At 38.9% G+C, this 15,165-nt stretch overlaps 1 protein-coding gene across 1 annotated transcript in view; it reads right to left on the reverse strand.

Moving 5' to 3' along the window:
- Nucleotides 1–213, reverse strand: part of col6a3 (collagen, type VI, alpha 3) — a 52,894-nt gene extending 52,681 nt beyond the window's left edge. Inside the window, exon 1 of the mRNA XM_058390895.1 lies at nucleotides 60–213. Within this exon, the coding sequence (XP_058246878.1) occupies nucleotides 60–183 (124 nt within the window). The 5' untranslated portion in view covers nucleotides 184–213. The remainder of the gene's footprint in view (nucleotides 1–59) is intronic.
- Nucleotides 214–15,165: the final 14,952 nt, after the last annotated feature.

The following is a 15,165-nucleotide window of genomic DNA, read 5'->3' on the forward strand; positions in this document are numbered from 1 at the left end:
TATTAAAGGGATGTGATGGATCTGAAGCCTATCATGGGAACACTGTGTGTAGTTCTTACCATCATGTGCTGTAAACTTCGCTGAACTTTCTTCAACAGCAGTGACAGAGGCAACTTCTTCATAAGTGCTGTCAATTAAGTTAAAGTCTGGGATTGAGAAGGCATATGCTGGTGTAGTAGACATTGTCTGTAACTCCAAAGCATCAGCATTTCTTGTTCCAAAGGTAAAGACTGTTATTTTATTTTCCCTTAATGCTTGAGAAGCACCTCTGATATCATCATTTGATCGTCCACCAGAAAATATGTACAGTATTTGACGTGCTCCCTCAAAGTGTCTGCCTCCAGATGATGGACTGAATATATAATCTTTAATAAATTGGAGGGCTGCACCACTATTCAGTGGCCTTCCTGCTTTGTGTTTAATAGATCGTATTGAATTCTGTACTTCATTCTTGGTTGAATATGAATTGAGATAAAAATTGGCTGTGGCATCCCGACTGTACTGGACCAGGGCAACCCTGTCACCACTTTCTTTTACATTGAGATTTTCAATAATGTTTTGGACAAAGGCACGGATTGCCTCAAAGCCATTTTTAGCATCATCAGATCCATCCACAAGAAATACAACATCACTTTTTATAGACTCTAGAGTAAGGAGTTGCAAAATATTTGGTCTCACAATATAAGCAATTGCAATATAAATATTTAAATGAAATAAAAAGGCCACCATCTCTTACCGAAAACTGAAGAAATGCTGGTTGCCACTTGTTTGTTAGAAATCTCTTTTATTAAAGACAAAACATCATTTTTAATTGTGAAAAGGTTATCAATGGGGACAATAAAAAAGTAATTTGGTTCATAAGATATTGTTTGTAGTTCAAGAGTGTCTGCATTTGGTGTACCAATACTTAATGGAAAGACTCCAATTTCTTTTAGTGCTTTAACTGGGCCTCTAACATCATCCCGAGACCTTCCTGCATTTAGCAGAATCAAAATCTGTGGTACACCATCTAAACGTCTGCTCCCTGAGAGGACTGAAAAGACATTATCCTTTACGTATTGTAAAGCTGCCCCAGTGTAAAGTTGCTCTCCACCTTTGTGGCGCAGGTGTTTTATACTGTCAAAAATTTCATCTTGCCTTGAGAAATGTGTGTTCAAAAAGAAATCAGCAGTTGCATTTTCACTGTACTGGACCACAGAAATACGATCCCTGTTCTGCTCCAAGCTTAACCTTTCTGCCAAGAGCAGGATAAAATTTTGTATACTTGAGAAGCTTTCCTTAGTACTGTCAGAGCCATCAATTAAAAAAACAACATCTTTTTTTCCACCATCGGCTGAAAAAAAGGGAAAAAAAATGCAATAAAGTCAATTCATACCAATGGGCCTGAAGCATTATATGCAGCAGTTATAGTTCCACTTTATCAAGAAATTTAATCCATAGCATTTCCATTAGTTGAAAGAAAGCAATCATATGCTTTTTATTCATTGTTAACTGTCATGGTTGTGCAACCTGTAATCTCATAGAAAAGTGTTTTGTAGTGATGCACATGGATAAACAGGAAAAAAGACAGACAGTATCTATATCTAATCTATATCTATATCAACTATCTAAGCTGTGTCTTTATTGAGCTGCATTCTAATTTCAGGTATTGTCCTGATTCTTGTTTCATTGGTGGTCCATTTGGAAGTTTTCCTTTCAATGCTGACGAAATGGGTACACTTTTCTGAGGCAGTTGTGTCTGAAGCTCTGGGAAATCATGCCAATTTATCAAGCCGCTGCCCTGCAAGTACAGTGCTAGAGTTCCTGCAGACATACCTCTTTGGTCTTTGGGCTTATTATCCTCTACATTGAGATACACTACTCACAAAAAGTTAAGGATATTTGGCTTTTGGGTGAAATTTATGGAAAATGTAAAAAGGTCACGCTACAGTGATATTATATCATGAAAGTAGGGCATTTAAGTAGAAGCATGTAATGATGATTTCCTCATCTCAAACAATTTACTGAAACAAAAGCCAACAGCAGTGGTGGGTAATACCACAACAAAAAATGTCAGTGTCTCAATAATTTGTCATGTGCCCTTGACCATCAATTACAGCTTGACAACGACGTCTCATGCTGTTCATGAGTCGACTTATTGTCTGCTGAGGCATGGAATTCCACTCTTCTTGAAGGGCGGCCCTCAGGTCATTGAGGTTCTGGGGTGCAGGGTTACGAGCCTCTACACGGCGACTCAGCTGATCCCATAGGTTTTCTATGGGATTCAGGTCTGGAGAAAGTGCAGGCCACTCAATTTGAGGTACCCCAGCCTCCAGCAGCCGTTCCCTAATGATGCAACCTCGATGAGCTGGAGCATTGTCGACCATGAAGATGAAATCAGGCATGTGTTGTTCATGCAGGGGCACAATGACTGGATTATTGATGTTATTCAGGTAGTATTGGCTTGTCACTGTACCATTCACAAGATGTAGGACAGGTCTGTATTGAGTAGACACACCTGCCCAGACTGTAACACCACCACAACAGTGGGTGATGCATAGCACTCTCCTTGACGTCTCCAACATCGTTGGCGACCATCATTTCTGCTCAACATGAATCAACTTTCATCAGAGAACAGCACTGAGGCCCACTAGTCCCTCGTTCAGCATAAATGGTCCCTGGCTCAATGTCTGTGCCTGGTGGTGTTGTCAGGTACCCTTGCAGGTCATCTAGTACGCAGACTACGCTGATGTAAATGAATGGTCTGACGTGACACTTGAGTGCCTCTCACCTCCCTTAAATGTGCCTGGAGTTGAGTGGCATTCGTCATCCGGTTCCGCAGGCCATCAATGTGGGATGTGGCCAAAGGACGTCCACTTCTATGCCTTTTTGTGACTCTTTCAGTCTCTCTGTATCTCTGTCACAACCTGCTGATGACACTCTGTGACACTGTAAGCTCAGCGGCCACTTCCCTCTGAGAACATCCAGTTTGAAGCCTCGCAATGGTGAGGTACTGTTGATCAATTGTTAGGCATCGTCTTGGTCTCATGATGTCAAAATGTGAACACCATGATGAAGAGGACTGTTTAAATACCAATTCTAATTGAACCAGAAAACTTAATGGTCGATTCATGGATCAAACTCCAGTTGTGAATTTTGACATTAAGCACCTTGTTAGAGAACAGAAAGTTATGCAAAAAGTACTGAAACACTGAACAGTTGGACATGTGCATTCAAAAGTGTAGAGAAGGTCAAATTAAGTTCACCTGTAAAGGTTATAGTGCATTTTAGGTGCATCCTGAAATTTCACCCGAAAGCTGAATATCCTTAACTTTTTGTGAGTAGTGTATATATATCAAGGATCATTGATCTTTGGAGTGAAGGCTGGTCCGTGTGATCCGATCCAACAGACAAGCTACTGTTGCTCAAACTGCTGAAGAAGTTAATGCTGGTTCTGATAGAAAGGTGTCAGAATACACAGTGCATGACGGGTCAGGGCTGTTCTAGCAGCATAAGGGGAACCAACACAATCGGTATACACACACACACACACACACACACACACACACACACATATATATATATATATATATATATATATATATATATATATATATATATATATATATATACAGGGGTTGGACAATGAAACTGAAACAATGGCCAATTTAGTGTTGGAGGTTTCATGGCTAAATTTGACCAGCCTGGTGGCCAATCTTCATTGATTGCACATTCCACCAGTAAGAGCAGAGTGTGAAGGTTTAATTAGCAGAGTAATAGCACAGTTTTGCTTAAAATATTGCAATGCACACAACATTATGGGTGACATATCAAATTGACATATCAAACAAATTGACATATCAAACAAATTGTTGGTGCACGTCTCGCTGGCGCATCCCTGAAATTTCACCCGAAAGCCGAATATCCTTAACTTTTTGTGAGTAGTGTATATTAGGCAGCCATTGCTGAGTGTCATGTGTTTGTTCTCTGTTGTCTCACTTTCTGTGTGGTGCCAGAGTTTTTCCTGCCCTGCCAGTTGCCACCTCCTGCCTAGAGTCTGTTTCTGGCATGGTCAAGGCTACCCTGCCTCTCAGGGTGGGATATGTTCCTGAAATGCCCCATTATGGCTGGTCTGTCAGTCTTACTGCAAACTTTCTGTCATCCGCCCCACAAATCAGCAGAGAAGGAGAGACTGCACTTGCTGTGCCCAGTTCAAGTTCTCAGCACTTTTGCCCATCGCTCAAGCATGTGGTGTAATTCCTCTACCCTTTTTGTCTGCTTTGGCAGCCGCTACAATAGCAACCTTGTCTCCAAACAGCGCCTTGTGCTTGGTAGTGGTGGCTAGGTATCTCCTAGGTCTACTAGGTGCACTGTGAGGCTTCGCCTCTAGGGATTAAGGCTAACATCTCCAAGTGTATCACCTTTTGTATCACATCTTCACACACCCATAACAGGTCCTATAACCTGGACCTGGACCCCACTCCTAGGTCCTGGGTCTTAAAGGGCTAATTTTGCTCTGTTCCTGGCTTGTCCATACCCTGACAACCTCCCGGCTTGTAACGGCATTGGTATTGCTGTTCCCATAGCATCAGACATGATGCAGCATCGAGTTTCCTCAAAAGAGAACTACACCAGTTTATGTATGTAACCCGGTTCCCTGAGAAGGGAATGAGACACTCCGTCGCTTGCCACACTTCAGGCATCCAATTGCACATCCTTCAGAGAAGTAGAAGCTGGAGTAATGTGACATAGATGCAATTTTATAGACTTGCTGGCATGCTGCACTTCATCACATTACCTACCCGAGCTGATACATCAGTGTGATTTCACACAGAGCAGACACAAGTTCTACCAAGAAGCATTACCATAGTGTCAGCCATTATGCAGCAGAGAACCGGGTTACATACGTAACCTGGTGTAGTTTTCCTAATTAAAATGAAGTGTGATTTTGTGTTAGTAGCATGTTTGGACGGCATGTGGCTGGTATTTTCATTGTATTATGTAATTAGGTAATGAAATGTTGAATTCAGCCATGTAACAAATAATAAATTCCAGTGATTAGAGACATAATATTCAACTCTTTTAGTGCTGATCAGTATGATCAGCATGATCAGTATCTGGAGAAGTAAATGTTGAATAGAAAAAAAAAGAATGAAAAAAAAAAAAACCCAAAACAAAATTTGCAACATATTTTCAGGCCTTGTATGATTTATCAACCAAAGCTGGAACTCACCAGGCTCTTCAACTACAGTGACAAGTAGTGTCCTTATTTTTTTAACAACCCTTGGCAATTCAGCAAAGCTGTTTTCATAGTATGCCAGATTTTCAACAAAAGCAATTTTCTTCAGTTCACTCTCATCCACCTGGCCAGCGCCAACAGCAAAGGTTAAGACTCCAGACAGTGCAACTTGGTCTGCAATGCTGCTGACCTCATCTTGAGATGGACCACTAGTGATTATTACCAGGACCTGCTGGACTCCTTGTCCCCTTCGAGAGCCAGCTGATTCCTATATAATTATATATATATATATATATATATATATATATATAAGAGCAAATACCAATAAAGTGCTAACAGAGCAGACACAAGTTCTTCAAAGAAGCATTCCCATAGTGTCAGCCATTACACAGCAGAGAACTGGGTTACATACATAACCTGGTGTAGTTTTAAAATTAAAATGAAGTGTGATTTTGTGCTAGTTGCATGTGTGGATGGCATGTGGCTGAGATTGTCATTGAATAATGTAATAGGTAATGTAATGTTGAATTCAGTCATGTAATAAGTAATGCATTCCAGTGATTAGAGACACAATATGTAACTCTTTTGGTGCTGCTGCTGGACCACTAACATAATCCTGTAATCTCCCACCAGTTACCAGAATAAAAATCTGAGAAACAAGTGTCTTGCCAGAAGATGTAATAAAGGTGCTCTGCTCCAGTTTTAAAAAAAGACTCTTGTTTTTGCAGGAATTTCAAGTGAGTTTAGAAAAATTTGCTTTGATGAGTGTGTATTTAACAACTGGGCCTAGAAATGAGCCTGGGCTTGTGTGCTGTACTGAACCACAGCTCTCTTTACAAACTGACACACAGTATTAAATCAATTTCTGTTAGGCTAGATGCATTCAAGAAGTAGACAATATCTATATGAACAGGTTTGTAGTCTGTGGTGCTGACTGGAAATTGAGTTAGACTTGGTCATGGTGGGCTGCAGTGGTATGTTGGAACTCAGAGCCCCTTCCGAGTGGACATATCACCGGGTGAATTTAAGTTTGTGTCTATTTCTTATAGTTTTCCATAACCATATCCAAATAACTTAATCACCTATCAAACTTAGTCAAAATAATGAAGATCTCAGGCAGCAGATGAGAAGAAGCAGGTTTCTTTATTCAGCCATGCAGTCAATCACATGCATTTCTGAAGAGAGCCTATGGTCTGAAAATCCCCAGAAATTCCCCTCTACTTACCTCAGACGCCCTATGGCGCCTCCTTCTTTAAATTTGAATATGTTGAGCAGTTTCCCATTATTTTCATGTTTGAAATAATTTGGCCCCTCCTCACTTAATTTACATACTTTACCACTTTCCCATTATTTTCTTATTTGTCCCAAATACCGCCCCTAAATTGATATCATCCTCCCCTTGATGACGTCACTTTTCTCTCTGAAATTCCCCTTATTTTTAGCCTAGTTTGGAAAATTTTAAGAAAAACAGCGCTTACATATAAGCGCCCACTTCCTTATCAACTTCATTCAACTGTGAACTCTCAGGCTGTCCACGCGGATCATTTTAACTGTGTACGCTGCCTCCCACAACGATGTGTGAGTACCTTAAACTTTTCTCTATGTTATCTGATATCTTATTAGTGGCGGGCCGTGCATTTCACACCTAGGCTTTCACTGGTGTCCTTCCTGAATTAATCCACCTCTGTACCATCATAATGATGCCACCATGGGCGCCGCTAGGCCATTTTCTACTCAGCCCCCCTAAAATTCTGCGATTCTCCATAAACTCTACACAAATTCGTGATCGCCTCAGTCCCTTTAAATTTCATATGAAACCGCCGGCAGACTTCGGCTCTTCCCTGTCTTTCAGCGCATTCTTCAATCCGCAGACCGTGGTGTCGCAGAGCAAAGATCAGAGGGTGTGTGTGTGAGAGAGATCAGGAAGACTCGTATTCGGCTTGTTCAGTACTCAAATGTTATACACATCTATGCAATACAGTGGAATGCTGCAATAAGTTTACCATCCTACCCTGTTAGTCAAACCTGATGAAAATTCTAGAATCGCCCCTGGACGCTACGGCAATAGATACTAATCAACCGTTAAATAACAAAGTAAAAAAGAAATTAGTCTACAGTATTTCACACGTCACAAGGAATAGTTAATTTTATTACGGTTACTTTTCTCAAAAAAGACATTCTTGATGATGTATGCAGCAAACTGCAATCTCCGGAGGACGCAAAGCATCCAAAATGAGACGCAGTGAATATAGAAACAATGTATATGGGCGGTTCACCGCCTCTGACTACTCCAATTATCCAGTCAAAGGACCGGAAATTGCTGACGTAATCATGTGCCTGCTAGATGGCCCCAGTGATGCCAACTCGAAATCTGACTGGTTAAGATAACAATTTCATTGCCACTTATTTTAGGCTATGGGTGCCTGCACTATTGATTCTGAAGGCCTTAAGGCAGATTTTCACCCTGGCGACACATGATGTCAGCCACTGGCTGAAATATGATTGGATAAATACTCTTATCATAAATAAGCTATGAAATGTAGAGAATAGACTATTGGGGACTATTTAATATGCATTCATGAAAAAATAAATTAAATATATTAAAATGCAAGTCAGTGATTCAGATCACTGCTGTTTAGGCCAGCAGAGTAGGCCTTGCTGGCCCTGACAGTCAACCACTGTATCTTATTAATGGCTAACCTAAATTAGATGCACTGTTATTCTTTTAATGTGAGTAAGCCTTGCCATTCTACTGTTACACATCCTTTGTGCTTTATTGCCATTGATTGAGGTGAAGGAGTTGAAACCAGCCATAACATGACAGCAACATGGTAACCAAGCCAAAAGCCAAAAGATGACAGAGCTTGTTATGCCATCACTAGACTACTATTTAATAAAATAAGTATCTGAGGAACACTCAGACACTGTCTACTCCCAAAAAAGGAAACCCACACTATATGCAGTGTAGCAACAATGTTTGCTCATCCCCCCATCCTTGTGTTAAAGAGCTATAATATTTACATATTACTAACATATTACATTACTAACATATTTTTCTTGACATTTAGATTGAAAATATTTAACCCATGAAAGGTAGCTACTGTATTAAATTACAAAACATGTTTTTTTCCTTCTCCAAACTTTCAAAATGCATGGAAATAATTTTTAAGAACCATCAGACCCAATCACATTTATTCGGGTGGCATTTTTTGATTCAGTTACATAGAACACAGAAATACTATAGGCTCTGCTAATCACACACAACTGATACATCAGAGATAAATGAGAAATAAAGTTTCCTTACCTTGCTCAAGAATGACATCTAGTTGTTTCTTTGGCAGAGTAACATAGCTATTCAGTTTTTGCTGGACTGTGTTAAGTTGGCTGAATTCTTTCACAGTGAAGGCAAATGACGGATTGTGAGAAATAGCTGCAATCTGTTTGGAATCAGCATTTTTCACCCCAATACCGAAAGGTACCACTCCATCAGTCTTTAAGGCACCGGCAGCTTCCTTTACACTATCCCTTGACTTTCCACCAGTCAAAACAATCAGAAACTGGGGTACGCCTTCGGCTGCTCTGCCCCCAGAATTTGTTGATAAAATTGTGTTTTTCATGTATGTTAATGCAGTTCCAGTATTTAGACTCCTGCCACCAACTGGGCTAAGCTGACTTAGAGCCCTCAAGACTTCTTCTTTTGTTTTGAAGGCATTTAGTTTGAAAATAGCAATTGGTCTTTCACTGTGTTGGACAACAGCAATTCTTACTTTATCAACAGCAACATCAAGGGGCTCAATCACTTTGATTATGAAGTCACGAATGTACGAGAAATCTCCTCTAACAGCATCAGAGCCATCAATCAGAAAAGCAACATCCCTCTCACCACGATCGGTACCTGGAGAAGTAACTGTTGAATAGAAAAAGAAAGAATGAAAAAAAAAAATTTGCAACATATTTTCAGTCCTTGTATGATTTATCAATCAAAGATGGAACTCACCAGGCTCTCCAACTACAGTGACAAGTGGTGTCTTTATTTTTTCAACAACTCTTGGCAAGTCAGCAAAGTCATTTTCATAGTATGCCAGATTTTCAACGAATGCAATTTTCTTCAGTTCACTCTCATCCACCTGGCCAGCGCCAACAGCAAAGGTTAAGACTCCAGACAGTGCTACTTGGTCTGCAATGCTGCTGACCTCATCTTGAGATGGACCTCCAGTGATTATTACCAGGACCTGCTGGACTCCTTGTCCCCTTCGTGAGCCAACTGATTCTTGGAAATGGTTTGCTAGAGCAAATCTAAGGGCTGCCCCCATATTCACTGCATTTCCTCCCATTAATCTTAACTGAGCAATGCTATCAAGCACTTTTTGTTTGTTGTTATGAGAATTCAGATAGAACTCTGTCCTTTGTCCCTCAGCAAACTGGATCAGGCCAATACGAACTCTTTCAGGTCGAACATCCAGCTCGCTAACAATTCTGAAGATGAAGTCTCGTACAGCAGGCAGATTTGCATTTCCAACATAGTTGGATCCATCAACCAAGAAGACAATGTCCCTAATTATTCGTGGTTGTATGGTTGGTGTATCTATTACTGTGTGAAAATAAATTGTAATTAGAATTATATGTGATGTCTCAGAAAATAACAAACTCTCTCTCTCTCTCTCTCTCTCTCTCTCTCTCTCTCTCTCTATATATATATATATATATATATATATATATATATATATATATATATTACTTATATAATGAAGAGCAAGTGCCAATAAAGTGCTAAAATTTAGAAGATGTTTGTATATATACATATAAAAATTACCTGAGTCAGTTGGCAAAACAACACCTGAAAGTGTTGATAGTGCTGACACAACCTGCTTGGGGTTACGCTGTAACTGACGGAAGTCTTTATACATGAAGACAAGGCTTTCATCAAAAGCTATCTGCCGAAGTTCGGCTTCTTCTGCAGCCCGAGAGCCAGCAGCCATAGTCAAGACACCCATTTTTTGCAAGGCCTCAGCTGGTTGCTGGACACTGTCTTTGGACTTTTTGCTTGAGATCAGCAACAGAAGCTGGGGCACACCTTCCTGAATGCGGCTTCCTTTTTCTGGTATCAGCATGTTGGTTCTTACAAAATCAAGAGCGGCACCAATGTTGACCTCAGCTGATGGTTTAGGTTTAATTCGGGAAAGGGCAGAGATTAGGGATTCCTTTGAGCTATGTGAGTTCAGGTCAATTTCAGGTCTTGGTGTGTTGGAAAACATAGTCACTCCAATTTGTACTTGATCCGGTCCAATTGGCATTGTGTCAATAAAATTTCTGATGAATTCACGAATTGCATTGACTACTGCAGCGCCCACACTGCTATCAATGAGAAATATTATGTCTCTTTCCGAAACAGGCAATTCTGAAATAAAAAAGGCAAAGTACAATGTTAATTTTTTCCCCAGAAGTAGTTTTTATATACAGAGAAATAATCACTTTTCATATTATTGCCAAAGTTACCATTTATTTCCCATTAAATTCTCTATATGTGGATAACTAAGGTTTGAATAAACTTTAGTGTTTTGACATTGTTTTCTCTGCATATAGTCTCTTTATGAGCATTATTCTTGACTCTGGGATTTTCCTTAAACAAAACTGATATTTTTGTAAAGGTCATATTAAAAAAATTTATCTGCATACAACATTTGCATGGATATAACTGACTGTTTATTTACATATTAAATATAGACAACTGTCTATTTACAACTGTTATATATACAACTTTTATGTCCATTTATGCTTATTTTTGTATAAATCGTGATGGTTATTTTAAAATGATTTTTTTCAGCATTAGTTCACCACAAAGTTATTAAAGCAATGTTACTTAGAAGACAATTTTTGTCTAAATCAGTGATTTACCCTGGAAAATTGACCCTGGACTTTGTTAATGCATAATTTTGACTTATTAAATTGATAATGCATTACATATTAATCAAGCAGTACTGTCTTAGGATGCTAATAATATTAAAAATGACAGAGTGCACTTTGAGGTCAATATTAAATACAATATATGGGGAAAAACTGATGGACACTGGAACATCATACACATATTTGATGACTGAATATCCCAAATTTGGTCCCCCTTTTGATGCTAAATATTTCTACTGAAATCTCATGGTTATTTATAGACGAATGACACAAATACCATGCAAAACATTTAGGGGTTTCAGAGTATAAGTATGAAATGTAGAAAGACTGAAAAGATCTGTACTCAATGGTAAAATTACATCATGTGAAATTTGTTTTTATTAATTTTTTTTTAATTGAATGCAATTTTAATTCAGACATCACAGTGTGACTGCTTTTTTAAATATGAATGGCTGTATTAAAATAATAAAACTGATTATTATTGTTACTGTTAATTATACTTTGTTGCAAAATTTCCAAAATATAATTGATTATTTGTTGCCATTACTTGTTCAGTTTGGAATCCCCCTTAGAATAATTACCTACCTGTGATCTCAGTATGTATCACAATGGTGCGTTGGATCACCCCATTAATATATGGAAGTAGCTGATCACCCAAAGTTGCCCCTGTTCTGGCATCAGGAGCAGAAATAACAAAGCTTCTGTCGCTTGCAATAGTCTGCAGCTGGGCACTAGCTGAATCACCGATTGCAACACCAAAGATTAAAACCTTGGCCTGCTTTAGTGCTCTCTCACCCTCACTGACATCATCAGTGGACTGCCCAGCACTAATAATAACCAAGGCCTGTGGCACTCCCTCCTCTGCCCTGCCTCCTGACTCTGGGCCCAACAGCCTCTCATCCACCAACTCCAAGGCTGCCCCCAGATTAGAGTCATATCCACCAGGGAAATTAAGACTTTGCACAATATTCTGAATGTCCCCTTTGTTGTAATTGTTACTGAGATCAAACTGTATCACTGGTTCAGCACCATACAGCACCAGGGCTACGCGGATCATGTCCCTGCCCACTTCAAGCGCTTCGATCACTCTGAGAGCCAAATCACGGACGAAAGGGAAGTTGGCAGCTCCAATGTTCTCTGATCCATCAATTAAGAGTACAAGGTCAGCTGAATCTTGGGCTTTGAAAGAAGACAATAACACAAAGAAACAAACTAAGAATAATGCAAAATGTGGGTGTTAAAATGGAAGAGAGGAAGAAAAGATAAGGTGCAAGCACATGACTAAATATCTAGATATAGTCATGGATATTCCATTACAAAGCATTACAAAAACACACCATGCTGCATGTGGACTGAATCAATGAAGACAATAATTAATGACTTTTATATCTGACAGCAGCCAATTCTAACAAATTATCTAGTTTAGATGAATAGAGCTTTTTAAACACAATTACAAGCAGGAATTCCATAACACAACATTTGCTGAACCTAAGATTATAGTCAATTTTGTGGATGTATAAACGGAGGTTGAGGTTTTGGGATGAGAGCAACTATAAGAAGGCTTTTACTTTTTCAGTAAAAAGTAAAAATCTGCTTCAGTAACAAATATCAGTGAAAATGTGCATGTACAATCAGACAACAGAATTTTTTAGTTTTATGGATTTTTTTAACATTGACATTAAAGTAACTTATTATTAATATCTTGTAATTTTGCAGCAAATACAAAGAAATATATAAGACACATATCTGGTTTGTTTTTAAATGTTACTTGGTAGCTTTGTTTGTAGTACTTTGTACTACCAACCTTAGTATGAAGCTTAATATTACCCACAGAGGATCAACCGATTCACATATTTTGATTTTGGCACAGGTTTTATCCCAGACCTGCATTTAAACTGTCATTCCACATATATACAAGTGCATCTCAAAAAAGTAGAATATCAAGGAAACATGACTTTTTTCCCACAATTTAGTTCAAACATTGAAACTTTCATATATTTTGATTTCTGGTTTTGACCACTGTGCAAAGTTACTTGTTTATTCTTTTGTGCTGTGCTGTTCTGCCCATGTTTTGCCTGTGACGTGTTCATGGGTTTTTTTCGGTTTCTCTTTTCTTTCCCCTTCTCGTCCAAAGACGACTACCTGCAGCTGAACCTACATTGGACTGGAGAATCTGCGAACAGGGAAGTATGTCACGTGATATACATAATACACACAGGTAAAGGTTTGGTTCTGTTTAGCTCATTAGGCAAGGAGCGAGTGCTACTCTGTCTGCTTCTGGAAATTAGGGTAGCATGAAATAGGGTACTTTTTCTCTTTTTCACAGTCTAATTAGTTAGCGGGTTTTGGTTTTGTTGTTTCTTTGATTTAGCACCAACCTTGTCCCTCTCTCTCAGTGTTACATATATGTACACTATATGTGTGTTTGTGGCTATGTGGACTATGAACATGAATGGGGCAGAAACTGTAAGCTAATGATGGCCCATTTTCTGGAGGTTTATATTTGTTGGTTGAGTTTTGAAAGCGCACTAAAAAGCTAGGTGAAAAAAAAAATGTGAGGGAGAAGCTCTGCTTCAATTCCACCTGCATCCAGAGTCTCCAGCTGTGTCACCTGCCATTGTTCCACATTTGATGCCCACTAAGATGGCCTAGACCAATGAGCAAGAGGCATTCACTAAGCTTTTTTTTATTGCTTTTTCATTAGACTATTAGAACCGTCTGCATTAGGTCAATACCTGCACTTTGTTTATCATACAATGTTGCAACACTCTTCCCTGGTATTTCATGTTTCTGAACAAGGTCCAGAAACCTGGATTATTTTTTTTTCACCTGAATTATTTTATGAGCCTTATGGGGTCTTAGACATCATGAGTAATAACTGGGTAGTAGAACCTAACAGCAGAAGAGTTTCCTGTGCCTATGCCAGTGGTGGTTCCCAAGCTGGAGGACCTGGGACCAGTGGTAAATTTAAATGAGTCCATATTTACCTTGGTCCCCTGTGGAGACCACCTCTCACTATTCCATAGAGCACAGGTTGCTACTGGAATTCTTTAGTGGCTGCAGGCCAGGTGGCGCTCCAGCCTGAGTCAAGTGGTATGTATGTGGTAGGGGGAGTGTTGTCTGTGGATGGGGAGGAGGGAGGTTGAACTGGCAGGTAACAAATGATTTTTCTTTTTTCTTTCGGAGGCTTTGTTATGTAGAAAAACAAACCAGATAGGATATACTTTTTTATTGGTTTGTTTGTGTTTGCTGAATAGTTACCAGATAAATCAGTTAAATACTGATGGTTTTATATCAATTATTTATAGTATGATAAAATGTGTTAAATAATTATATGAAGCTAAAGATATTGACATGTTTTGTTATTTGATATATGTTTTGTTATTTGCGTAATTACTCAAGCAGATTGGTAGTGCTATACTGCAGTTGAAAAACATGATAAAAATAGACTACATTACGATTTCATGACCTACATTTAGCACCTCATGGCTTGTTCATAGTATCTTGTGCATCTAAATAACTCATGCACAACATAAAAAATGGTTCTTTCTAATGAATCTTCTTCTTATTATTATTATTGTTATTGTTTGTGTTGTTTATGACTTTTAATTCCTGTATTAGCATTATTTCATGTTCAGATTGTCCTGGGTATAGCAGACAAATAAACCATTATAGACCAAGATAAATTATAGTGTACAGTCTAAGCAATTAGGAACAAGAGCTTACTTTGGTAATTTGATCATCTTCATTTTGTATTCAGTCCCATCATGCAGACTCATGTTACAGAATTCAGTCATATCAGTCATTTCACCAGTCATGACGATTTCCTTCATCTTTACAAACCCACTGATATCAAGGCAAATGAAGTATGGATGCAATTATTAATAATTATATCTTTGAACTTTCATCAATACAGAATTTATGTGCCAATTTGATGATGGAAGGGCAGTGTTTGTCCTGACATTCCTTCACAATGGTGCACTGCAGCACTCCTGAGTTTCAGGATTCCTTTAACTGTAACTGCAGCTGCAATTGCTAAAATA

Source organism: Hemibagrus wyckioides, linkage group LG06, assembly GCF_019097595.1.
Source record: "Hemibagrus wyckioides isolate EC202008001 linkage group LG06, SWU_Hwy_1.0, whole genome shotgun sequence".
NCBI classification, from domain to species: domain Eukaryota; kingdom Metazoa; phylum Chordata; class Actinopteri; order Siluriformes; family Bagridae; genus Hemibagrus; species Hemibagrus wyckioides.